The 25,657-nt window shown below is 39.3% G+C and overlaps 2 protein-coding genes and 1 long non-coding RNA gene across 11 annotated transcripts in view; 2 read left to right on the top strand and 1 right to left on the bottom strand.

The window, feature by feature from the left end:
* The window catches only part of LOC108033596 (protein bunched, class 1/class 3/D/E isoforms), a 94,188-nt gene that overhangs the window by 43,203 nt on the left and 25,328 nt on the right, over positions 1-25,657 (top strand). The window contains exon 1 of one of the 9 annotated variants that reach the window (XM_017107942.3): positions 5,916-6,161. The exons of 6 other annotated variants lie outside the window; for them this stretch is intronic. In XM_017107942.3, the coding sequence (XP_016963431.1) occupies positions 5,941-6,161 (221 nt within the window). In that variant the 5' untranslated portion in view covers positions 5,916-5,940. Of the gene's footprint in view, positions 1-5,915; positions 6,162-12,858; positions 13,312-23,235; positions 24,096-25,657 lie in introns of those variants that run through there. 2 more of the 9 variants (XM_017107943.3, XM_017107946.3) reach the window with 2 other exon arrangements.
* On the top strand, positions 7,048-7,985 carry LOC108033597 (membrane-associated progesterone receptor component 1). Its single transcript, XM_017107949.3, has one exon. It carries the CDS (start codon positions 7,169-7,171, stop codon positions 7,874-7,876), a length of 708 nt encoding a protein of 235 aa, XP_016963438.1. The 5' UTR covers positions 7,048-7,168; the 3' UTR covers positions 7,877-7,985.
* On the bottom strand, positions 18,430-20,213 carry LOC127010623 (uncharacterized). The gene is made up of 2 exons (XR_007763351.1): positions 19,878-20,213; positions 18,430-19,641 (listed from the first exon to the last, which is right to left on the bottom strand). It is a non-coding gene; the product is annotated as an uncharacterized LOC127010623 (long non-coding RNA).

The raw sequence follows: 25,657 nt of genomic DNA, 5'->3' as shown, positions 1-25,657 counted from the left end.
TTGTTACTCCTCTGGTTTCTTCGTCCGCGATAAAGTACCCGAAGAGTTTGTTAACATAATTCATTCTGCACCAGTGACCAAAAGATTCATTCATGGAAAACAAAAACAATTTAGAAATCGCTTTTAATAACGGAAATATTTTCATTAAAAGGTAATGTCACCCAGTTCCAAATTGCAATTATTTGTGTTTGTGTTGTTGGTTAGTTCGTTTCGGCTTATGATTTCATTGTGTTGACCAGAACAAAATAAATGGCAAATTATCCAATTGAAAACATCCCTCACATCTGATCAGCATTAAGCGAACATCAACTTGTGTGAGATTGTGGCAGCGCTTTCGCTGCGAGGTTAAGGCCTTGGCCATTTGGGGTCTACAAATATACACAGATTTCCTTGGCTAGGAACACTCAGGTTACTTACCAAGGCTGTCGAATCGGTGAACAGTTGCAACCCCTACGAACAAAGGTACTTTTAGTGTCAGAAACAGTTGGCATGCCTTTGCTTGATATGCATGATGAAAGCAACATAAGAAGTTAGTTAACACACTCATGTATAATTACAAAACAAACTAAATTCCTGAGAGCTTCAACTCATTAAAAAACATCATGCATTACAGGGCCTTCGGTCACAGTATAGCAACCACAAAAGGATCCCTAACATGCGTGTATTTATAGTAAATATATTTGCCACCAGTGCTCAAGGCTTCGAATCAATACAGGAAAAGACCAGTCACTGAAAGGCAAACATTTAATCGCCTTGACTGGCACTTTGCCTTCAAAGTCGCGGCGTCCTAATGGGCCAATAAAAGTGTCCTTCTCCCCAAAGCCGAACGGCCATTAATCAGAAATCAATAAAAAAGGGAATCCGAGGCCCCCCAGAAGTTAAGCGCAAAAAGTTTAATTGTGCAAACATGATTGAGGGCATTTTCACGAAAGACAGCCAAACCATTGATTTTTCCCTATCTTATGCTGTTTTCCCTTCTTGGTCTTGTGCTTTCCTTAGCGAATCATTGTTGTTCTTTTGCCCACGCAGACCGTTTGAGGTTGTCAGCTTGCTTGTGTTTGATGTAGTGTGTTCGTTTCCCACGCATTCGTTTGGCTAAAACCATACAAAAACACCACCCCCTTTTGATTACGCAACTCTTACTTGAAAGTTGGTTTTCATTCAGTTCCTTGATGTTTTCGGTGGAATTCCCCTGAGCTTCGGCATAGTTTCGTTGTCGTTCTGCCAGCCACAATGGCGTCACGTCAACGCTGCGAATACGCAATATTTTGACTGGTGACCTCAACGAAGGGAGGTGGGGGTCAAACAGAGGGAGAGCGATGACACACACCCCGAAAACATTATCAACTCCTATTCGGCGAGAACGACCTTTTTCGCTTGAATGCGACTTTGCCTGTCATTTGCCAATTTTGGTTATTCCAACCAAACAATTTAATTTGAGATCTTCATGCTGATAATTTGATCTAAACTGCTCAGCATCGTCATCAGCTGCACCGTCACACAAGTGAGTGCATAGAGAGATGGAACAGCAGGCTGGTTCGTTTAATCGGCGGTTGCCTATTAAGCGGATCGCATTTTGTGCATCTCGTTGTTCGATTTTGAGTAAATGAATCTTGATGAACCCAGCTGGCTTTGAGCGGTTTTAGCCGGTATTCGCGACTTTAATGATCTAATATTGATGGTTCTTTCATGTATTTATTGATTTATGATGGAATGAAAAACCAATTGAATTGAAATATCGTTAAAGGAATTGAGCGGGAAATTACTTTTACGGAACCCAATTGAGCACAAACTTTAATGAACCTTCGAATTAAGTCATCGAAAGTAAATAAGAACTTGCTGGTTTATATATGTTGTGTTCTTCACGGGAAGCCTTTTCTATTTAATTTTTGCCTATATTCGGTTTTTTTTTTTTAAATAAGCATTTAAAGCTTAAAAAAAGGCACCTGTTACCTGATGCCTGTTACTTTTCGACGAAAGTACACCCTCTTGCTTTACGAGCAACGTATATTAAAATCAAATACTTCGAGATGTTTCTCCTAAATGAATGTAATGCTGTTGGAGGACTAACTAACCTTTTTGTTTTGTTGTTCGATGACCTTAAAGCTTTTAAGAATACTTTAACAGCAATTGCAGAAATTTATCATTAAGAAAACTTGTGCGCCAAGTATTTTAAGGGCTGTGATGCAGGTCGAATACAGTTTCCTCAAACAATGGTCGTAAAATGTAAATGTCTTTTCTTAAAATGGTTTGCTTCGGTGGTAATTATTGTTAAACTATATAACCCGCACAAAAATCATTCTTGTATACTGCAAACTTTTGAAAATGTTCTAAAGTATCTGTTCCTCCTAAGTACCTCTAAAAACACGGATTCATATCAACCCACGATTTTTTACCCCACCCATTAAAATGAAAAATGATTGCCCGAATGGAAAGCTATTTTGTAGATGCAAAGCCCTCGGACTTCGTAAGTGCAGTTTACGTGATGAAAACGTTTTGAAAATGTTGGCGTCCTTGGCAGCACTTGGCGCCAATTGTCATTCGCTCGGTCCCTGAGTTGCAACTGGAGATGGCATAAAGTCAAGCGAAGTTGAGGGAAGACTGTAAAATTTTACCATAAAAATCGTGGTGGGATGGGGTTCAGCATCAGGCACGACCCACATTTGCACCCACACAATGACTTCGAGCATTTCATGTTGTATCTGTGTAAATGTATCTGCGGCTGCTGCTGATTGTGGGCTGTATCTGCATCTCCGCTTGTATCTGGGCGAAGCAGTCGCAACAAGGAACCAAACTAAACTCAATAACAACATGTTCAGGTTTCGTATTTTTCTGTTGCCCCATTCGCAGGGAGATAGCTCGAGGAGGGGGCGAAGCAGCCAGCCCACCCCTCGTTTGCTCCACATGGCGCAATTTTCAGGTCAAGGTCAGGTCTGCTGGTGCACAACTGTATGTGTGCGCCTTTGTGGCAAAAACGATTTCGTTGTATTTTTTCCTCTTCATTTTCTCTTGTTCCAAAGCAAGTAATGCGCTTTTGGAAAGTTGACGAGTCCTTCGCCGGATCCTTGTCCGTGCTCGTTTTTTGTGTTTTGTTTTCCATAGCTCAATGACGCGTACACATACACACACCAAGAAGGACAGCACACAGATACTTTGCATAATTCAATTTCATACTGCGTGAGTTGCGCTTAAACCCGCCAAAAGATACAGCAAGTTGGGAAAAGGGGACTCCTTGCTGACTTTGTTCTATGATGTGCATACATTTTTGCTCAAATGATTTTTATTGAGCGATTGGCAGGGCTCGATATTTATTAATGCAAGGACCTATGAAAAGAGAAATTTTAAGACTGTCTTCGATTTTGAAAAGCTTTTCTAATCAGCATCCCTGCCGTGGGTGTTTACTTTGCACTAAATAATCATTTATTTTAAATATGTACAAATATAATACATAATATTTTTTTTTCCAAAGTTCCCTTTTTCGAACTTCAGTTTAAAATAAATATAAAAAGGGTTTTTTCGTCGCCCTTAAGAAAGTTAATTTGTCGGAATATGTCAGTAATGCTATTAACTAAACGTAATTTTTTGTGAAGACCGTGTAATACTAAGGAATTTTTTCTGAAATATCAGAACCTTTGTTTTTAGGAAATGTATTTGTAAATATTTCATAAAGTGTAGTTTTTCGCATTTTTATTGTAGATAGCCAACAAAGTAATCATCTAATATCGTCGACCTCTTTCCTTTACAAGCCCATTTAATATGTGCCAAGACTGCCCAAGCTAAGCCCGATGAACTAGGCCTTCCATCACGCTAATCTCCTATTACTGCCGCCCATTCCATCTGATGTACCAAAGCTCACTGGCCCCCAGCACGTGCTCAGCGAAACAAAAAATCCTTGTCAAACATCCATACATCCATTGTGTCGACTACCTCAGAAATTATGCCCCTACAATGGGACTCGAGCATTAGTCTTGCAGTTCATTTTCATAGAGATTTTATTTTCTTGTTTTGCGCTGGGATCTGTGTTGTTTTGGGTTCCATTATGGAAGCGCTTTCAAGGCGAAATGTTTTTGTGTTGTTTCATGCTGGGCGCCGTGTGTCAGTTTCGATTGAGTGGGGGATGTGAATGTGAACGAGTTTGTTCTTTGGCAGAGCAACTCAAGGTTTTCCACCAACTCTGCAGATGAAAATACTTGGCATGCTGGTGTCCCAAGCCCGACCTCTCCTTCAGAGGGCCTAGAAGTGTGGACCCTTGACAAAAAAGCACTTGGACTGCCTCTTTAGTACGTGACTGGTCGTCCGGCTTGTGTGGGCGCAGGGAAGTCAAAGTCAGGGTCGAGCAACATCGTCGTTAGGGCCCCAGCTCTTGACTGTATTAAAAACCTAAGCGTATGATATGGTACAAAAATACATAAATAATTCCGTCGAGCACGTTCTAACCTTCGCACTCTTCGTTCGGGTGATTAAAAATGCTAATTAATGAGTGTAGCACATCAATTTTACACTTAATTTGGCATGTTATTTTGGCTGTTTTTAGTAATGTTTCTCTGGGGAGGCATCTTTCGTCCCTCATTGTGGCTGCAATGTCTCTGCTTTTTGCTTATCGCATCTTAAACAAGTTGTCGGACAGTTGTTGACACACAAGTGCCTCCAGCCGCAGCTGTCATACTTCTGGCCGAACTGTCAACTAGCTGTCAGCAGGCGCCATTTGTTGCACCCACAAAGCCGAGGGGAGCTGGAATGAAACGGGAAACCGACGACCCAGTGCCTGACTAACTTTTGCTTCAGAGACATATTACATTTTTGTACCACTTGACGGCCGGTCGGAGCAATATATTTGGCTAAACAAAACGTCCTCCCACTCTAAATTGTATTGAAAGGGAAGATCATATTTCCGACACTGGGGATTGGATTTCTTTCAAAATTATCCCAGTAGTCATTTTAAATTTTTATTTTTTTGCACTGTGTGGGACATATCTGTTTTTTAATAAAACAAAGTTAGTTGTGCGGTTAGTTGTCACAAGAGAAGCAGCCAAAATCTCTAGCTATGGTGCCTAAAAGTATACTGCCACGGATATTTATTGCTAGAATCAATTAAATGTTTGTGAGTTATTGAACTTTTAAACATTTAAGCAGGTTTCTGACATATTGTATGTTAAGTTATGTTAGGTAACGTATTAATTCTTTTTACTCATTCTCTCGTTAACCGTGGACATACACTACTACGGATCACCAATAAAAGAACCACAAGGTATATACTCAAAAATCCGGAAGATGAAAATATTGAGCAACCTACCCGATTGTTTCTGTTACTGCATCTCGCATGACCTCTCATCCGCTCACTGTGTTACGTAAGCGTTTGTTCATCTCCCGTTTGTACGAGTGTGTTTTCGTTGTGCGAGGCATGCAGCAAAATGCCTTGTGGCATGTCAGAGCTTTGTGAATGTTAATTAAATACTTTACTCCGCGTCGAAACTCTGCTCCTAATAATGACACACGCAAAACACCCACACAATCACCACTAACACCACAACACTCGACAAATTGCAGCTGAAATAGAAATTAATGGAAATTGGCAAAGTTTCAAATGAAAGCAAAACACAATTTGCCAATTGCTTTTGTGATTTTAGATTTTTAGTTTACGTTTTTATGTAACTATTGCAGAGTTTCAAAATTTTCTTTTTTCCGCTGTGAAATTCTGACACCTTTGCAATAGTTACTTGATGGGTTTGGCTTGCCGAGCTTTAGCCTTTTGTATTTCATCCTTATGATCGATTTAGTTCAACTTAAGTACGAATTTGGCTTCACGCAAGACATTAAACGTGCGCTAGTAACCGCAAACTAACTTTGATCGAGCAAAACAACAAGGCTAACGCGACAAAACCCCATCGAAAGTTGCATGAGAACAAGTGTTGCCCGCATGGCGGCGACAGTAACAACAAAATGGCTGCGTTAGCCAACAAAATGGCGGCCAATATGGCGACGACCGGCAGCAGCAGCATCGGCGGCAGCGAGGCCACGCTGCAGCAACAACAACTGCACCATCAGCCACAGCAGCAGCAAAGCGCCAATCTAATGCCCGCTGCAGTCATTCATCCAGAATACCTACTCAGTAATGATCGCGGCTTATTTAAGGTTTATTGTTTTATCAAAGAGTTTATCGGGTAAGTAACCGAGCGCACGAGGACACAACCACAAGCCAATTTAATACTGGCTAACTCCGTTTTAGTACCGCATCAACACTATTAATCGGAATGAATCAGTTGAATGTGTGTTATAAAAGCAAAAGAAAAATATTATTTGAGTTCTTTCTAAAATCTTAGGCTAAATGTGGCTCTACAATACACAAAAATGTAAAGCTTATTACAATATTAAGATGGCTTGCTAATGTATTAAAAAACAAAAAACAGTACACACGGAGAAAAACCAAAACACAAATCTATTTACATTTGTTTTATTTTAATATAAAAATTCGATTGTTTATCATGAATCTTCTCTGAGAACACCCTGTATCAGAATTCGTAGGGTTTTTGTTGGGTGCCTGCGCTTATCGTTTTTCATGACACACACACACTCTTGGAATGCCGCGTGTGTTTGTGCCTTTATTTGTTCGTATAATTCATATTTAATCAACTGATAACATAAGAAAACTGTGCAACCTGCTTTTGTGCTGACTGCCTGACTGGGTGTGCTCCAATTTCTGTGCTCCTGATACATTTGCTGACATTATCACCTGCCCTGGCACCGCAAATGATATGGCAGCGAGTCTTCGGCTTTTGATAACAGCCAGCCACTTGATATTTTCCAACGCGGCGCCAGAACAGCAGAATGAACTTATGTTTCCACACCCGATATGGGCAGATGAAGCATAGAAAGCGAATTGGAACATGACTGCTAGAGATGTTTTGGGATTTGTTATAAAATAATTAGTGGAGAATCATGTAAAGGCATAGAGGGGCTTTGGAAGTTTAATAGACTCCAAAACGAGGATACAAGAAAATTAATTGAGCAAAGACTTGAGACTAGAGTTGGCCTTGCGAATACCTTTTTTAAGTACTTGTTTGTAACAAATCGAAAATAGGAAGGAAAAGTTAGGAAGGAACTGTGCTAGCAAATAAATTCAGAATTTTACTAATTATCGTTTCGGCCAAGTTAAAAGTGATAAAGCAATATGCATGAGGAGCTAGATGACATGGGCTGTGTGGTCAGCATTGTGTTGATCTTCTGTGCGGCTGCCTTAGCGTATTTATACGTCTATCGATATCAACTGAGACATGGCGGCCGCATCCAACTGGATTTGGCCAAGTTGCGTGCTACCGATCTGCCCGACTTACCGCCGATCAAGTTGACCCTGGATCAGTTGCTGGGGTTCGATGGGACCCGAAGTGATGGCAGAATACTGGTGGCGCTCAGGGGAAAAATATACGACGTGTCCAGTGACTTCCCAGAATTCGGCCTGAATGGCACGCTGTCCCATGTGGCTGGCAGGGATTTCACTTACTATCTCGAGACAATAATGGACATGCACAACTCGGAGATCAACTATGTGGATCGTTGGGAAGCCATTCTGGAGACGAATTACTCACGTGTCGGCATCGTAATCGACGAGCTCGGCCATCCCCTAATCGAAAAGAAAAGTAGTCTGAGTGTTAAAGATCCACAAAATTCAGAAACAGTCGAACAAGATCAGGAGGGTGTGGTGAGAGCAGAAGAAGTCGGCGCTACTGATTCGGATACTGCCGTCTCAAATGTGAAGTCAAAAAAGACACTGAACGAGGTGCTAACAGCAGAAACCCTGCCATCTCATACAATGCCACTGAAATATTTTGAGGAACCCAATTCAGACCTCGTTATTACCGCGGAGATGTCTGATTGCTAAAAATTAATATCATGACCACTTTGGGTTAGATTTGCTGTTTTAGAAGATAATTTCGAATTTCCTAATAAAGTTAGTGGGTGTTGCAATAAACTGTTGGCGTAAAAAGGGATTTTAGATTTCAGTTCCTTAGTTTTGTACGCACTACAGGTTTGTTGAGCAAATAAGCCACACCCATCCTAATGCCCGCATACCGCCCAGAATAGTGGCTCATACAGTTTTAATGTCAGAATAAGGTTTTAACTGATGTATATATTGGTTTTCGGGACACCCGTCGTTTGTTAAACTCAACAATGTAATTTCGCCAGAACTACATTTTCACGTTCTTTTTGTTGTTTCGTTAGTCCACATTTGTGTATTCATTAAAATTCTTCGAAATCTATTTTGAGCCTTTTGCCTCCGCCGTGCATCCTCCCTAAAACCACTCCACCCCTTTCCTTTGGCACTTGACGATAAGTGCCAAATTAGGCAGAGTATTTCAATTATAAGGCCGAACCCATTTAATCTTTGACTCATCCTCGGTCTGCCCACCTGCCAACAGCCTGACAAAAGAAAATTCTGAGTCGCTAAACGGGCGAAGGAACGGTAGATGTGTAGTCAAATTTTCGCCATCAACACCCACTCGGATGGTGGCACACATCGCGGTGTATTGCCAAAACTGGGCAGCCGCGAAAATTGATGCTGTTTTTCTTTTCATTTTGCCGGTGGTCGGTGCCATTTGGCCGACAAATTACACCCGTGTGACGTCTTTTGGCAGGAAGCTAGCTCTTTAGAATTTCTGAAATTTATTTTTACAGATACCCATGCACTTAATTTGTTGCTATACCTGATTACGACAATTAATTAAACCCACATTTTTTTCGCCTTTTCATTTTTATTTCATCTTCATTGTCGCCGACTGCGGCGACTTTTGCGTCGTTTTCGAATTGACAGCGCTTTCAATCAGTTTAAAATTAATTATTTGCCTAGGCATAAGTACTTGAAATTGATTGGAATTGGATTGCAGTTAATTAATTGATGTTTATTTTTCCATTTTCTTTTCAGGTAAGCGTTTCCTTTTCATCCCACCGCAAGAGACAGTAAGTTAAACGGGGTGTAGCATTGTAGCAGAGGGATAATTAAGCAGAGGAACGTGGTCGATTAATAATTCAGCGGACTTAGGAAGAACAATTTGATAAGGGGGTTTAAGCGGCATTTACCAACAGTCATACACAAATCGATAACGGAAAGTTAAACAAACTCTTTAATATGAAATGTGTCTGAAGTATGAATGATGAACTCTCTCAAGTTTATTTATTTATATATTCCCTGAAAACGTACTGGTTTATTAATCCGAGCATTGGCTCCCTTAACTTTGTCCGATATTTTCCTGGCTAATCCACGCGACAGCTCTTCACACAGCCGGTAGGGTATTTGCACATACCCTATATATGGCTCCATAAGAACTGAAGCTTCTTACTGCCCGGCAAATGGTCGAGTTGGAGATGTGCTCGGAATATTGACTGTTAATTATAAAACTCCATTCAAATATTGACTTTGTGCTGCTGTAAGTGCTGTAAAAATAAGGGCCAAGTAGGGGCAACGTGACTGGAACACCTGATAAACGACAGCAGAAAAATGGCTTCCTTAAAATTTAACAATATATTAAATAGTGATTGCCCTATTTTATACAATATCATGGCTTTAACTGTTTTCATTTGTTAAAAAATTATTTTCTTTGTGAAAACTACGCGAAAGTATTTGCTGTAACCGAAATCGTATTACCAAACACCGACTATGTTCTATATATAGAAAATGACTAAACAATACCATGCACACCAGGCTTATCGCACGACCATATAGATTATATGAGGGCCGATAAGAGTTGGGTTCCTTGATGAGAACGTTCAACTGACAGCTGCCCAGTCCCTATGACTTTCAGCCAATTGCAATTAAATGCCAATTAGACACGTTAACACCCATATATACAGCTGTGTGTTTAAAGATACAGATAGGTGCCGGAGGAAAGCAGCGTTGAAATACACCAAGCATAAATTCGCGTTGGCTGCAAACTATTTTGGCCGCTTTAACGTTTGCTCAACTCTAATGAGCCAATAAATTCACATTACGTATACGCGCAGGTGGCCAGCTGCTGTAATTTGCTTAAATCAGAAAGCAAAACTGAATCGTTTGCATTTTCCTTTGCTTCGCTTTTCTTCTCTGGCTTTTCTTTCACCCAGGCGCGGCCTGTTGTTGGCTATAAATTTCACGCTAACTCGACACTTGTCGCAACCTCTTTCCTCTAATTTTCTTGTTTTCCCTGCACATCGCCCCATGGCTTATGAAATCTAGTTTCCTCCTCTATTCATGATTTGCCATTAAATAGCATTTCAGTCAGATGATCGTGTAGATCGCGTAGAACATTCGAAAAGTCATGGGAACATGTGCCCAAGCTTTGCGTATTTGCTTAGATTTTTCGCATTTTCATATTCAGTTGGTAGGAGTTAGTCGAGTGGCTTATAATCAAAGTGCACACGCTTTTCCTGTCATTTGATAGCCATTGTTTACCTTTTATGACGTCAGTGAATAGTTCATTTGGGTTCTGTTGGGGTAGGAGTGATTGTAAAACATTTCTTTCAATTATTAATGCAGTCCTCCTGCTGATGACATTAATGTGCATTTGAATATAAATTACAAATTTAGCAGCCTTTTTCAGTTTTCAGAATGGTGATCATATAGCACGGCGGCGTCTTCAATGCAGACTGAAAATATAAATTCTACTTCCTTTCCAAAGCCTATGATTAATTGATTTTGTGCTTTCGTTTCTTATCAGTATAATTTACATATTGTCTTTGTCCTAAGACCATGCTGGACTCTCAGAATTAAGACCGGTTAAGACCCATTTGTTGACGGGAAGATAAAGTCTTGAAAAGATAAAGATGGTTCAAGGGCGCCGAGCTGTTTAAACAACATGGAGAATTATTCGCAGTAACAGATATTGTTGAGATACCAAGTTAATCTTTGTAGACTCTTTAAAAAGCATATCTTTCCTGCTGGAAGCCCATCTGAATGAATCGCATCCTCGTAGACATTATGATTGACGATGACTGCCTTTCAGGGGTTTTACTTTTTGACCAATCCCCACCTTTCGTCACCCACAATTGTTCCCTCCCAGTATTTCAACCTCTTCCTCGTCCTCTATTCTTCCCGCTCCACCTATCACTCAATGCTAATTATCAGACGGCGATTAGATAGACTTCTTTTTGATAAGAGACACACGGCGGTTCCTCGATGTAATCTACTCTGTTTTTTCGCTTGTCGCGCCTCGCTTTTGGACTTTATTTTTCTCGTTATCGTTCATCCCCGTCGGTGCTGTGCTCCAAAAAATACAATAAAATAAAAAATAGCTTCGGCTCCGGTCGTGTGTGTAAATTTTGTTTCTCGCCTATTATTCGGCACTGTCGTCGCCGTCGTCTTCCCAAACTAAAGAGAGGAGAAACGCAGAAAAATGTATTTTTGAAAATAATTTTATTGCTGCCGTTGAGCGCAGCCACCACTGTCGACGTCGCCAGTCGTTTTTGGATATTGTGTAAAATTCAGTTTTTGGTTCGAATTCAGTAAACAAAAACTTGCCGCCGGCGCGAGACGCAAAACGCGAACAAAAGCTAGTTTTACCAACAAAGCTTACAAGCGAAGATCAACCGAAAAGTAAAGAGCGAAAAGTGTTTGTTTAAACAATTTGCTATAATTTAAGTAGCAGATCTGTATCCGTCCGTCTGTCGCTTTTTGTATCTTGTGGATACGCGTCGAGTGATGACGGCCGTTAATTGTTGCTGTTTTTCGTTGTCGATTTCGATTTCGATGTCTATGTCGATGTCTCGGTGCCCTGACCTTGTTACTGACTGATTGTGAATTCTTTGCTTATTTATCTACGGTTTTTCTTTGGGCCCCCTATATACCTACAGTAGAGATACAAATCTATCTATGTACTTGGCGATCGCACGCACAATTTATCTAATTCGAATTCGTCTAAAAATAAGCCGCGAGCGAAAACAAAATGAGGGAAAACGGCAAAACAAATTGTGGAATACATTTTGGGTGGTTCAAAGTTTTGCCTTCCATTCGTTTTTCTTGGTGGGAGATCGATTAATTTGTTTTCGCATTTCAATTGAGCCAGAAATGGACCGCAGAAAAACGCAAATTAATTCACGAAATAGAGAACATATAAAGGTCACTATAAGTGCAAGTGCAGTAAGGCCGAACGCCTAAAATCGAATTTTTTGAGAACTTAAAGATTAGACTCGTGCTTAATAAACTCAGTATTATCGAGTTCTAAGACCAACTAAGCGCCATAATTTCAAAAACTTATTCCTGCAAGTACACCCGATCGTAAATGTGCACTTACAACGACTAAGAACCTAGCTTCCGATACGTTATTTTCAAAGTACGCCGCAGAATCACGTTTTGACATTCTGTACACAAATTCCTCGTGTATCGCAGGCGGCTCTTCTGCTAAGCGAACATAAAATTTGTCTGCAATTTCAACTTTGTATCTTTCGAGTGCCCGTGCGCGGCTGCTGTGCGTACCTCAATAGATAAATTTAATTGGTTAATATTTATTTTTAGTCAAGACTTGATTAATTGCCGCCCGAGAGGAGTTCTCTGGGTGCTCCGTTCGGGGAACTCTCCACCAGCTCGCTGTGGCGCTGTTCCCTCATATTAGTTTTTGCTGTTTGGCACGCGCAACCAGTTCCAGACAGCGCTTAACAATTTATCAGAGTGAAATACAGAAACAGAAACAACAGCGAGAGGCGACAACAACAATGAATGCAAAATATATAAATAAAATTATAAATACAATTGGCCAACGTATTGGGAGCTGTTGGCCGTGTTGTTGCTTTTGTCCAAGTTGAAGTGCATGTTTCTCTCGGTGTCTCTCTACACGGCTCTCACTCTCGTGGCGAGAAAAAAAAAAAATGCAAAATTCGAAATTTCAAAGCAATTTTTGTTTTTAGTTGTCGTCGACCGGCTACACAATTCGCTTGCTGTTTCCCCTTTCTTCGCTTGATTGAATAATAATTTAACACTCAATATCTCTGCCTGTTTTTATATAAGAGCAGAAACCAAAAAACAAGTTGTCCAAAGCGCTAATTTATAAGCCTAAAAGTAAATAAACTCAAAGTGAAAAAGTAAATATTTACGATAGCAAGCCACCAAATCGTACTAAACATCATATTGAATAAAAACAGATAAGAGAAGAGTGAAAAACAAAAGCGGAAAACCCACAAGTGTGAGAAAATGCTGAAGTATCCGCGAACCACTTCTTCGACCTCGTCGGGTTACTTTGATGATGATGAGGCCCTGATGAATCCCTATCAAACTCCTCCAGCCTCGCCGCAATCTGTGCCCCAGTATCTGCAGCGTCACATGGTGCGAATGTTCAGCACTGAAGTTGATAAGTAAGTCGTCCTCAAACAGACCTCCATTGTTGTCAACCTTTCTGTCTTATGTACTGTAAGCTGGTTGCAAATTGAAAACGGGAAATGCAAAGAGGAAAATGCTAAAAAGTAGTCATCGATTTTGATGGGTTTTCATTTGTATTTTTAAAGTTTATCTAATTTATGTGGATTAATTCATTTAATTATTTCCCATTTGCTACTGAAATCGGGATATATGTTTGCGAATTATTAAGCTGGAGAGAACGATGCAGTCGAGTGTCTCGACTATCATATACCTATGCCAGATGAACAAAACATTTTTTGCACTTCAATAGATATTGACAAGTTAGGTCAGAAATGACAGAAAATGTAAAAATTACACTGAAAAAAACATTGGCGACATAAGCCCTGCAACTCAAATCTCACCCAACTTTTTTATAAGCATCTGATTTGAACAAGATTTTAATGGGTGTAATTGATAATTAAAGTCATAGGAGCATCGGCATAAAAGACTAGTTCTTGTAGTGGCGGAGATGACAGCGGCTAGGAATCCCGATCCCACTCACTCTTACATACTTTTGAACATTTTTGCTTTGAGAGTAAGTGGTATACATTTTAATTTTAAATTCAAATTACAGGCCGTATGAGCTATTAGATTTATGCCTAGTACTTCTAGTTTTTCCAGACCCTACGGCTCATAAATATGCATACGAGGCTCTGGAATCAGATATTTATAGTATGCGATTACAAATGGTAGAATTATATAAATCTAGCATGATAAAACGATTTAACGTTTGCTAATTTCTTTCTCAGGCATTTAAAAAAATAAACGAAAGCACTGAAAGAAAATTTCTGAATAAAGTATTCAGTTTTAGTCCGTTTCGCCTGGAGAACGACAACCGTCTTAAATCAATAACAGCTGTAAAAATGCTTAACTCCAATTTGGTTATAGAAAAACGCTTAAGTGGATTAAGTGCACAAAAATGAATTATAAATTAAATCAACGGTGGGGACAGAAGGCCGCAAAATCGTTGCATTTTATACATCCGCCCTCTGCTGCTTCTTTTATAAAACACGTTGTGCCCTTTTCTTATTGCTTTCGTCCCCTTTCGACTCTACCATCTGTTTTCTCTGCTCTGTGATTGTGGGTGGCCCTTGTTTGTTTTAACAGCCACGCGCGCACATGTGCCTTGTCCCACCCATTCCGTCGTGTTTTTTGCCACAGAGAAGTTCATTTGTCTGACCATTTATCGCATTCATCGCTCATTGCCTTTCTAATTGCAAAGTGCGGTTTATAGTGTCTCGTATATAGTCGCTAATCGGTTAGCTTCATCACACATCATCCTAATGGTTAAGAAGTAGCCGTGTAAATAGTAGGGTCGATAACGTGAATTTAGGACTTTAGCTTCGTTTGAGTTTAACAAAAGTTAAGAAGGGCATTCTCATCAGGGTCTTTATTAAAACCGGTATATAACAATTCATTTTTAATTCCAAGATTCAATCGGTGATTAGTGATACGATTTTGCAATGCATTAGTGTTAAAACTAGAGGTGTACTCTTTATTTTTAGCTGTCTCAGCAATTATTATATTAAATCGTATTACACCGATTGACTTTTGACCGAATCTGACGCAAATTTAATCTGCTTCTTGATTTACTTATGTGTGCTGCTGCCCTTAGAGTACAGCTGTTATCTCTTGATGATAATGGATTGGGCTCTGTTATTTAGCACAAGGCTGTTTCATCTTGTGTTGAAATTATATTATCCTCTTTTATTGTAACAGTGAGGAATAAGTACAAGAGTAAAAAGTTTAAATTCCTCGCAATTTTTCTGTCGTCTTGGGTATGCCATTTCTTATACTTAATGTCCACACGCAGAAAAAAATCAAGTATTCCGTTCTTATACTTAATGTCCACACGCAGAAAAAAATCAAGTATTCCGTTCTTATACTTAATGTCCACACGCAGAAAAAAATCAAGTATTCCGTTCTTGAACCAAGTATTTTCGGTGTCAACACTTCGCCAATCATGGAAAATACAGAACCCAGGAACAAAATACTGCTTTAAAAGCCTTTCAGTTTTCAATCAAGTATGAATAATTCTTAAATATAGTCATATTGACATTAAAAACAAAATCGATTTAATAATAAAGGAAAAAAGGAAATTAATATACAATTGTAAAAGTGTTTATATGCTACAAGTAGAGAAATAAGTATTGGAAACTGAAACGAGGTATATAAAAATAATATTAATATTTTAAGCTACTTACAACTTGACGCTCACGGGCATTAACATGCAATTAATGCGCCTTTTAAATCAAGCACATTGAGAATAGACAGTTGGAAATTGTTAGAGTTGGCAGAAAAATTCCAAAAAATGCCCAATATGTGTTTTTTTTTAGCACGAACGTTCTTAAATAATACGTGCAGTTTTTCTTAAATTAAGGCTGTTTGTACTTGTTTATAGCACGGTGTTTTTCCGTGAGTGTATCTACACTCTTAGAATCGGGAACAAGAAATTTCATTTGTCTGTTCTGCTTTTGCCTTTTCGAGTTTTCCCCACAACTCTTTTCAATTCACGCCTACAACCGAACAATGAGCCGTAATTAGGCGTAACTTTTCTTAGTTGTTTTTGTTTATCAAAGAAATGCCTTGAACTCGCAAAAAAACGAAAATATCAACCAAAAGCTTTCAGAAATCTTGAAAAGCCCAGACAGACGAACTAAGAACTTCAACTACAATAATAACAAGAGGAAAAGGGCTTGAGCCACTTCCCTCCAAAGGAACTACAAAGGAAACGTTTTTGTGTCAACGACTGAAAAGGTAAATGCACCTGAAAAGGTCGTGCGCGACCTTTGACCTTTTCGTGCCCAGCAGCGTTTATAACTGCGGTATATGGGTGTCGAGAAGGCAATGATGGCGGTAGAGTTTTTCAAGTGGAAAAGCGGCGTGAAAGCGGACACACATGTTCCTTACTGTGGCCAAAGCTTTCCACATCGTTCTTCCCGAGCTTATCACGGCGAATTGACAAACAACTTATTTATATCGCGATATCGATTGGATGTATTTATAATTAAGGGGCGGATAAGCTGTATTGTCAAATTTGGTAGATATTCTACGAGTCCTGCTCGAAAATTATTGAGCGAAAGCTAGAAGAAAAGTGCGAACTGGACCAAACTAAAACTAATTACATATTTTAGGTTTCGGTTTGATAATCTCCAACAAAACATTCAGGGAAAAAAGAATTTTAAGCTGTATTAATAGAAATAATATCTTTCAAAGTTAGATGTGAATAGAGAAGAGCCATCACAACGGAGGTAGCTTTCAGTTGTGGAATCATACTCCTTTAATCACCGCAACAGCCAAACAAAGCAATACCAAAATCATTGGTTAACCTTGACACTGCCTGAATGTCAAATAATGACAAATGAAACGAAATGCAAAGCAGTGTGCAATAATTAATCTTCCGTACCGTCTATAAACCTGTGGATACCGACTTTCCTCGCCAAATCGTTTCAGGAGGTGAATGAATAATGTTCAATAAATTTTAGCTTAACTTGAACGAAATGTGAACAACAAGAGGGAAAAGCGAAAAGAAGCAATACAAACAACAAAATCTTGGCAAAATATAAACAAAAACAGCGGGGGAGGCATAAATCTCTATTTCCGGACGATAGGGCAGGAGGGTGCTGAAAACGTTGAATTCAAGGTAACAGAGGCGCCAAACAATCGCCTTTCGATAGGGCCACGTGTTTTCCTCAATTTAAGCCAAAAGAATATTAAACTTACACATGCTGGGATGGAAGCAAGAGCTCTGAAGGTCAAAATGGTGTAAATATTCTTAGCCATTATGTTAAAAGAAAGCGCGTAATACATTTAAGTCCAATACTTATTCCCCCTGGTTGCAAGTTGTGGAAACAAAACAATACTTATTTTCCTGGCCCCTCTAATTTTCTGCTCGCGTACTTACACCTTTAAAGGTACACCTGTGTATTCATATGTACATATTTTCAGTAACGCACATGCAAATTAGATTGACCGCGAAAAGTGTTTTCGCTTGGCCGCGCATTTTCCTTCAGGTGTTCGACCACAAAAGGTTGTTTACCAGTACGTGTGAATGGAATTTTGTTTTTGCCAAATATTACGTGGTTGTAGTTAAAGTTATATGAGAACTAATTGAGAGATTTCTTCAACCGTAAATTAACTAGTAGTGCTACAACTTACATCCATTGATTTCTAATTTCTTAACGGATAGCGTATATTTAGACGTTATAAATAAAATGTTTAATTTTGAAACGATTCTTCCATTTTTGTTTATACATTTAAAACACAGTAATTGGTAATTTTTCGATTTTATATAAAAATGTCCAATTCTGGTTTTATTTTTTAACAATCATACAATGGTTTTCTATGATTGTTAAAAAAATAAAACCAGAATTGGACATTTTTATATAATCATCATTTTTCTGAAAATGTAAACAGGTTTAATAGGTGTCACTGGCTAATAATGGGTACACATTCTTTTTCATAGCTTTGCTGTTCCAGCCTTAATAATAAAAGCAAAAATAATTCACAACAAATGCCATTAGGGAGTAAGTCGTGGAACTCAAACATTAGCCAGTCTTATTATCAGAAAAGTAGAAATGTTTATTACCCCGGTGGGTGGTGTCACGTCTGAGAACCCGGTTTGAATTAGGCAACAAAGACCACATTTGTAATTACCTTATAGCAACTTGGAGTGCAAAGAGAACGAGGAATTGAAACGACTTAGAATTGATAATTCACAACCCATAATGGCGTTTGGCTGTGGCGTTTCCATAGGTCGCAACTTAAGATTGATTTGATTGCACAAACACGTTTCCATTTCCATATTTTCCTCACCACTAACAGGATTAGCACGTGAAACATGAATGATATTCTATAGGCGGTCAAGCGATAGTGCTGTTCAGTAAGTTATGGGGCAGGGGTGTTATACACTGGTCGGCATAAGAAAAATTCTTTTGTAGTTGCTATTAGTTTTATTAAAAAAATTAAATTTTCAAAAACAAAAGTTACCAAAAGTTTTGTAAATTACCTTTTCACTAATGCCAATAGTTAAATGAAGTAAGTTCAACATATGAGTACATTCAACTTTTGTTTCGTCAAAACACTAAGGCTGACCAGTGTAAGTGGTGCCAGTTATACGTGTCTTCCCTGGCGATTTGTTTACTCGGCTGCGGTTAAATTACGTTCGCCGGCGAGAGTCATAAATACTAGATAGATTTAATAACGCTAAAAAGTTTGCCATGAGCTCATGTCTCAACGATGACGATGATGAGAGTGTACTCGTATATAAGGCATATACTACATTGCGCCGCCGCCAGGCTGTCTCAACTGAAATTGAAAATCAATCCACTTAGGCGGAGGTGTGACCACGGCAACCTTGCAACTTGCTCAAGTTACCCACCTCTTTCTGGGTTCAAAGAGTCAATTTCGCGGTGGACCGTCGCTGGGCTTTTCTCGCCACTTTTCGACGTCATTTTATTTTTCTTTGCCAATCGCAAACCGTAAATATTTCCACTTTTCGTCTTCCGACCGGCTTTGGTGCCCCCCTTTTGGCTTTTCGTTGATTTTATGACTCAATTAAAAGATAAATACGCAAAGTGCAAACATTTCAATGTTCAGTGAGTGCAGCCGACGAACGAACACATGACGTCAACCCAGCCATCAAACAAACAAATTGTTGAAAGATTTATGAATACTTCGAGTGTCTATATTTGGATATCCACGCTGGCACGCACTTTTCGAAGATGAAAGAGAAGGAGCTTGGCTAATGGGACATTTGCTGCCAGCGAGTATCACTGAGTTATATGGCGGATAAATACGAAATTTAAAATAGTGCGGTGATGTTGATAGATCCTTGGGCATTTATGATGGAAATTAAACCACTCCCAGCTTATTTGAAAGATAAACAAACCGGCAGACAAATAAAATAGATAGCAACACAGTGTTCAGATAATAATCAGTATTCTAAATACGCAATCGGCCAAACTCATTTTACCAGCGATCCTTTAGTCTTTAAATGCCACTCGCTGGTTTTTGCTTTGTTTTTCGGTATCATTAATATTTGTGTTTATGAGTAACATCTTTATTTATCTTTTTAATTTACGACCCTCGACTGCGTCAGCAGTGCGTGAGTGAAAGGCAAAAGCCCGCCAGCAAGTTAGCCTTAACATCTTTACGCCGCCTTTTTATTAAATTTATATTAAAGTTGCTGCCGCAGATTTGCATACAAATTCAATTAAAACGCGTGTCGGAATTCAGTGAGCGAAATTTCCTAAGGCAGCGGGGGGACCAAAAACTGAAATGAAATGCTAAACAGAAGATTTAAGTAAAATACCATATAAACTTATAAATAATTTTATTAAAACCCCAATTAAATGCGAATTTATGTTCGCTCTCAAAATACCAATGTTATTTTATATTCATTATCGACTGCAGCCTGACACTCAACTCGAATTAATGTCCGATTGACATGTCAAGTGGAAATTAGAGAGAAAACATTCAAGTGGCTAATCAGGGTTCAACTTGTTTTTCTTGTGCTGCTTACCACTCACCACCCACCCAGCCACAACCGCAGAGAGCTGAGGTCAAAGGTTGAACTTGACGTGAGTTCGCCTTTCGCTTTTCAGCGGTCTTTGCTCGAGGGGCAGGTTTTCGAGGGTCAGAGGTGCAGGCGCCACCTAATGACTTGCAGCCTGGCATTAAATTGCCATTGCCGGGAAAACTCTGAAAATGAAAGTAACAAAAACGTTAAGTCGAGCTCACGATTTTGAATCCGCGAAATTCAGTGGGCGGCGAATTTAAACACCCTCTTTTGAGTAAAAGTGCGACAATTTTTGGTCTGATATTGTTACTAACATGTCAAAGTATTTGATTATTGAAGACTGGAACTATTGTCAAATTTCAAATACTTTTAAGCACTTCTAATGTTTCTAACTCAAAGCCTCTGCCTAATAATAGTAACTACATGTACTTAGTATCTGTATCTTCTAGTTGCAATAAGTATCTTGAATTTGTTCCAGCCATGTGCTAATTATAATTAAAAACTATACTTTATGTAATTACTTAAGCCAATCTAACACCATGAAGGGTATACAAAGATGCGGCTAAGAGGCGGCGCCCCAAGCAAGCGATTAGACGTTGTTGGATGTCTCTCGGGTTGTTCGTTCGGAGTTGGTTGCTGGTTGTCTTGGGTTTCATAACAACAAGACAATGCCTGGAAGTATCCATCTGTCTTATTGTGGGTTTGTCTCTCCGTCCACAGTTATTAGACTCTGTTTTATGTTACACAATTGTTGTTTTCGCTGACCAAACCGAATCCGGCTAGCAACATGTTGCCAACTGGCGGATCTTGGGCTGCCCGACAATGGTGGGGCCTTTGCTAATTGCCGGGGCGTGGCCCGATCCCCAACTCAACGGCGTTGTTTTGTGCGAAAAACCAACAGTCGCCCAGCTGTTTCCACCAATAAAATCACACTCCGAAATAGCACTCATTACGGGGAGGTTCCAGTACTTTATTGGCATTGCTGGGTTACACTTGCAGTACATTTTCATGTTTTTATTTTTCGGCGGGGCTGGGCCACGTTTGCCTTCGTCAGCGCTATGAATACCAAATATTGCCTTTGTTGACATTTATTTACCCTGTTTTTTGTATCTGGCGAAAATAATTTGCACAAACAATTCGCATATCTTAGAGATTTTTATTTTATTTTGCTCTTCATCGGCGCGGAACGCGCTTGTTGAACGCAGATAATGAGGTTGCGGAAATCAAGGTAAATGGGATCGGACCAATTCAGGTCATCAAAAGAAAGAGTGCAGGGTTCTCTGCATTTAATTTTTAAGCTTAAGTATTTTTTGTTTCTTTTCTAGAGATTTTTTGTGCATAATACGTTTTGTCCCCCGTATATATTCCTGCGCTTTTATTTTTACTTTTTTGCTTACTCTTCTTTGCGTGGCCAACACAACTTTTCTGCAATAAGTTCAATGTGATTTCGAAATGGTTTAGTTTCGAGGTGTTAGAAAAGTCGCAAAGGTAGAAGAAGCGGGAAATGTAGTGAAATAGAGTATAGCAACATCTAAATGGTGGAAATAGCCTAGCTTAGATGTGCAAACAGAAAATAAAATTAAGTTTTAATGTACATTACGCCTTTTATTAATGATATTTTTCTTTTCTTTTTCAGGTGAGTTTCATCGACAAATATATTAATTTGTATACCATGTCGCATGCGGTAAGCTGGTGAAAAACATAAAACACCAAAGTTCTCGGACAAATTCGGTAAAATAATGGCAACATGAGGTCTCCTTACTATAAACACTTAATATGTTTAAAATTAAATGTGGGTTACTTTCGAAACCATTAAGTATTCAATCTTCTGTAATTAATTTCTTCATTTTTTTATGAGTTATAGGAATGTGTCTTTTACCTGCCATAAATAAATAAATAAGAATTCAAGATGTGATACGAGAGGCTGATAAAATATACTTGTGCATCATGGTGCTTATGTGCATCAGACCCCTAAAATACTTGTTATCATAAGTGCTTGGAAAGTTTGCCAGTCAGCGAAAATAAAATCAGCTGACTCGGAAATAAGCAGCCACTGAATATCTTTGATTCTTCGCAAAGCAACAGCGTGAGAAAATGGTCGAATATGCAATGAAAAGTTTTTCATCGTGGGTGGTGGGTTTGGTGGGTTGGCGTACTGGTGGGTTGCTTGGTTGTGGCCAGCAATCTACAGTTAGCACACGGGTTATTGAGCCTTCAACGTGGCAACTTGTCATAGTCAAGTGGCATGGAGAGGCTCTTGCTGTCTCTCTCGTACGCTGATGCTGCTACTGCATCGCTTCACTGGATTTCAAAAGTTCTTTGCCGTTACAACGCGCTCGCTCTCTTTCGAGCTCGCTCTCTGCTGACAAAACCGCTGTTGTATGGTTTCTCTCGCGGATACTGCTCTCTGTATCTGGAATTCAGCTAAAAAGCTTTCAAGAAAGCAGCCATGTTGCTTTTTCAGCGTCCATGTGTGTGTGTGGGAGTTGAATAGCGCGCTCTCTCCTCTCATAAATTAACTGATTGGACAGATTTGTCTGCTTTTTCGGCTTCCTCGGCCTTTTTCTGTGTTTATATTATTTGTTTGTTTATTTTTCACGCATTTTTTGTTCCTCTTTAACACGGGCCCAGCGAAACGTGGTGCGGCCATGTGAATGCCGCTTCGAAGCGCTCTCCAAAAAGGGTTCCGTATCAAAGACGCCAGATCTGAAGTACAGTGAAGCCTTAACATAGGAAGTTTTAATAATTGAAAGCATATACGAGGGTTTTAGGGAATCAAAAATTAAATTTAGTAGCATAATAAATTGCTTTCTCAGTCAACCACACATTTTTAAACATACATCTTTCATTAATCAAAATACAAAAAAATGTTCTTTTATTATTTTAAATACTTGAAGTACTGCATCTAAAGGAGTTTCCAAGCACAGGCACAGATGATGACCAAACTATTTTTTCGTTTTGCAATTGCATTTTGGCAGCAATGGCTTTTTTTGCAAGCTCCACTTTAGCTTCCAAGCTCTGCTTGGTTGCGCTCTCGGCAGCTCTGCAGTTTTGCAAAAACGACAGCTTAGTCGTACTTCAGCGCTCTCGCTCTCCCACCAACTTCGAAACTTCAAAAGCCACCACCAAAAAGCTGTTGTAACAACTGTTGTTGTTGCTGCTGCTGCACGTCAGCTCTCTTGTTGGCGCTCTCTTGCTGGGCAGAGGCGAAGCAGCGACTGCGACGCGCAGCGCGACGTCAACATTTTCATTTCTGCTGAGGAGCTCTTTCCATTCAAACACGAAAATCGCCTAGAAGTTAAAACTTCGAGTCGCTTTTGTCGCTTGGGCTTTTTATTTTATTCCGTTGCTCAATTGTTATTTGTGTGAAAAAATTATTTTTATCTGTGCGCTTGTGTTGCAATCTGTGTAAAAAAGAGAAGGGATTTTAACTGGAAAAAAGATCGGAAGCTAGCGAAACTACTTACAACAGCAGCTGAAACAATTGGCGAAAAGTTCGCCAGACATTTAGTACACAAATCTCGTAGAAAAAGTCGAAAATCGCGTCGCGCGCATTTTTCACATTTTCACTCAGTGAGAGAGAGTCCAAGAGAAAGCAGAGAGCGAGGAGACGGAGTTGCTGAATAAGAAGCGCATTCAGCAAAAGAGAGGGCAACGGTTCTCTCGAATCTTATCTTTCTCTCTCGAGCACACAAATAAAAGAGCTCCCCAGTTCGTTGTTTTTGTTTGTTTGGTGTGTTAAAACATAAAAAGGCCTAAAAACGAACACCTAAAATACATGTGTAATTGCAAGTGAAACTCAACAAAAGGGAAGCTGGTAAAAAGAGCACCCAATTAACTGTTTGTACACATACACTGGAAACAAACTTTGTGGCCGCTCTCCCAAGAGTATGTGTCTGTATATCTATTACTTAAGGTGCGACCTCCTCTACCAAATTTCTTGAATTAAACCAAACAGTCTGAAAAAAGTAACTAAAATCAAATTTTATACATATCATTGCTGGCCATTCAAAACATAAAAGTCTTCGCGCTTCAAAAGCTACACTGTAAACAAACGCATTGAACAATCGAAATATCGATAATGAAAACTGAAACCGGCAGCAATAACAACAATAATACCGGCAGGAAAATGGATTTCGATATGTATCCAAGCCTTTCGGGCAAGCAACAGGATCCCGTTCGCGAAGTAGTTATGAAATATATCGATTACTTTCTGCCAGAGTGAGTACGCGACAGGAACTGAACAACAGTTCAGACTACTACATTCATAGTACATCAAATGAATAAGATATTTTTATAGTATGGGTTAAAGAGTGCTTTGGGATATTATTTATTAGGAAAATGGTTTCTAGTCGCTCCAAAAATTATTCGCTCTACACAGATCTTATGAAAAACTAATTTTGTACTTTCTTTAATAACAAATTACGATGAAAAATATAAGAATAGCCTGTGGGAAAACAAACATTGGTTAGATAATGTATGGGGTTATTGTCCAAGCTGATAACAAAGAGGTCATCCCAAGATAAAAGCTGCATATTTGGTTAAGGTTTTCAGCGGGAAAACAGTAGCTCTTTATATGTTTGTTGACAAACAGCATTTATCATTTGAGATAAAATTGTTGTCAGAGTGTTTATACCTGTGTTTTTTTATATAAGCTTTATATGGTTGAGGCTATTTTTGTTTCGCTCCGAGATACTGTCGTTAAGCATGGGAATTTTACATTTTTTAAGTTTTTGGTGTTATTAAAATGGTGTGTTACGAGCTAACATTTATTTAAAGCGTGATATTGTATTTTGTATATAAATATCTTAACCAAATTTTATATTTAACTCAACTTTGTCGATTAAATGACAACAGTACCTCTGGCACAGTACTTATAACACTTCATCTTATCCAACCAGAAAATGGTTATGTGCGGTGACTAATTTTAGATGTCCCCAACGTACACTGTCGAATTGGAAACAGCTAATTTAAGCAAATTTGTGTGAATTACTAGAAAAAAGTATGAAAACAACTTCAGACAACTAAGCAAACGACAACTGAGCTATAAATAGATGGCAAAAAATGAGGTACTTCCGACCCATGGTTGATGTGATTCTCCGCTTAGGAAGCCAATTAGCGAACCCAGACATCATGATGATCCATAATGGATCATAGTATATCCCGTGCATGGCAACGCAGCTGAGTTGTTGCTCTTCGATCAGATCTGAGTGAGGCCCATCCGATGGCAAATTCACTTCAAGGTGCTAAGTTGTGGACGGCGATGGTCTGTTGTGTTGATTTTATAAGCATGTATAAATATTTATCGGCTGGATAAGTCGGCGGGCGCTCTAATTATATTGGTAAATTTAGTTTGCGTTGTGTAAGAAATTATAAATGGTTGATATGGTAGGGTATTTCTAAAATGTGGTGCTGGTACAAAGGCACCAATCCGCCGAATACTCTGTTGAAATATCTACCTTTAATCGTATAATAGTCGAATTTTGTGCAAAAGACTGGATAGCTCGTCCGCTTCCTGTCTATGGGGCCTTACATCATCGGGAAAACGGGCAGACGCATCGTTAGTTCGATAAAATGCTATTTTTTGCTCTGACCTCATTTTGTTTTTGTCCGTTACGTCCAGTTAGGCAACTTGTTGCAAAGTTGCTTGGCATGGGCGGGGAAAGTCCAGGAAGGGGGCACCGAGGAGCAGGCTGCCACGCGCCTCTTGCTGTGAAGCCTGCCAAGTTGGCGACATTTCTTCGGGGTTTCGTTGGCACTTTAAGGCTTCCTACAATAAGGCG

This window comes from Drosophila biarmipes, chromosome 2L (assembly GCF_025231255.1).
Source record: "Drosophila biarmipes strain raj3 chromosome 2L, RU_DBia_V1.1, whole genome shotgun sequence".
Classification (NCBI taxonomy): Eukaryota; Metazoa; Arthropoda; class Insecta; order Diptera; family Drosophilidae; genus Drosophila; species Drosophila biarmipes.
The sequence above is the reverse complement of the archived record's forward strand: the minus strand, read 5'-3'. Positions and strand labels throughout refer to the sequence as shown.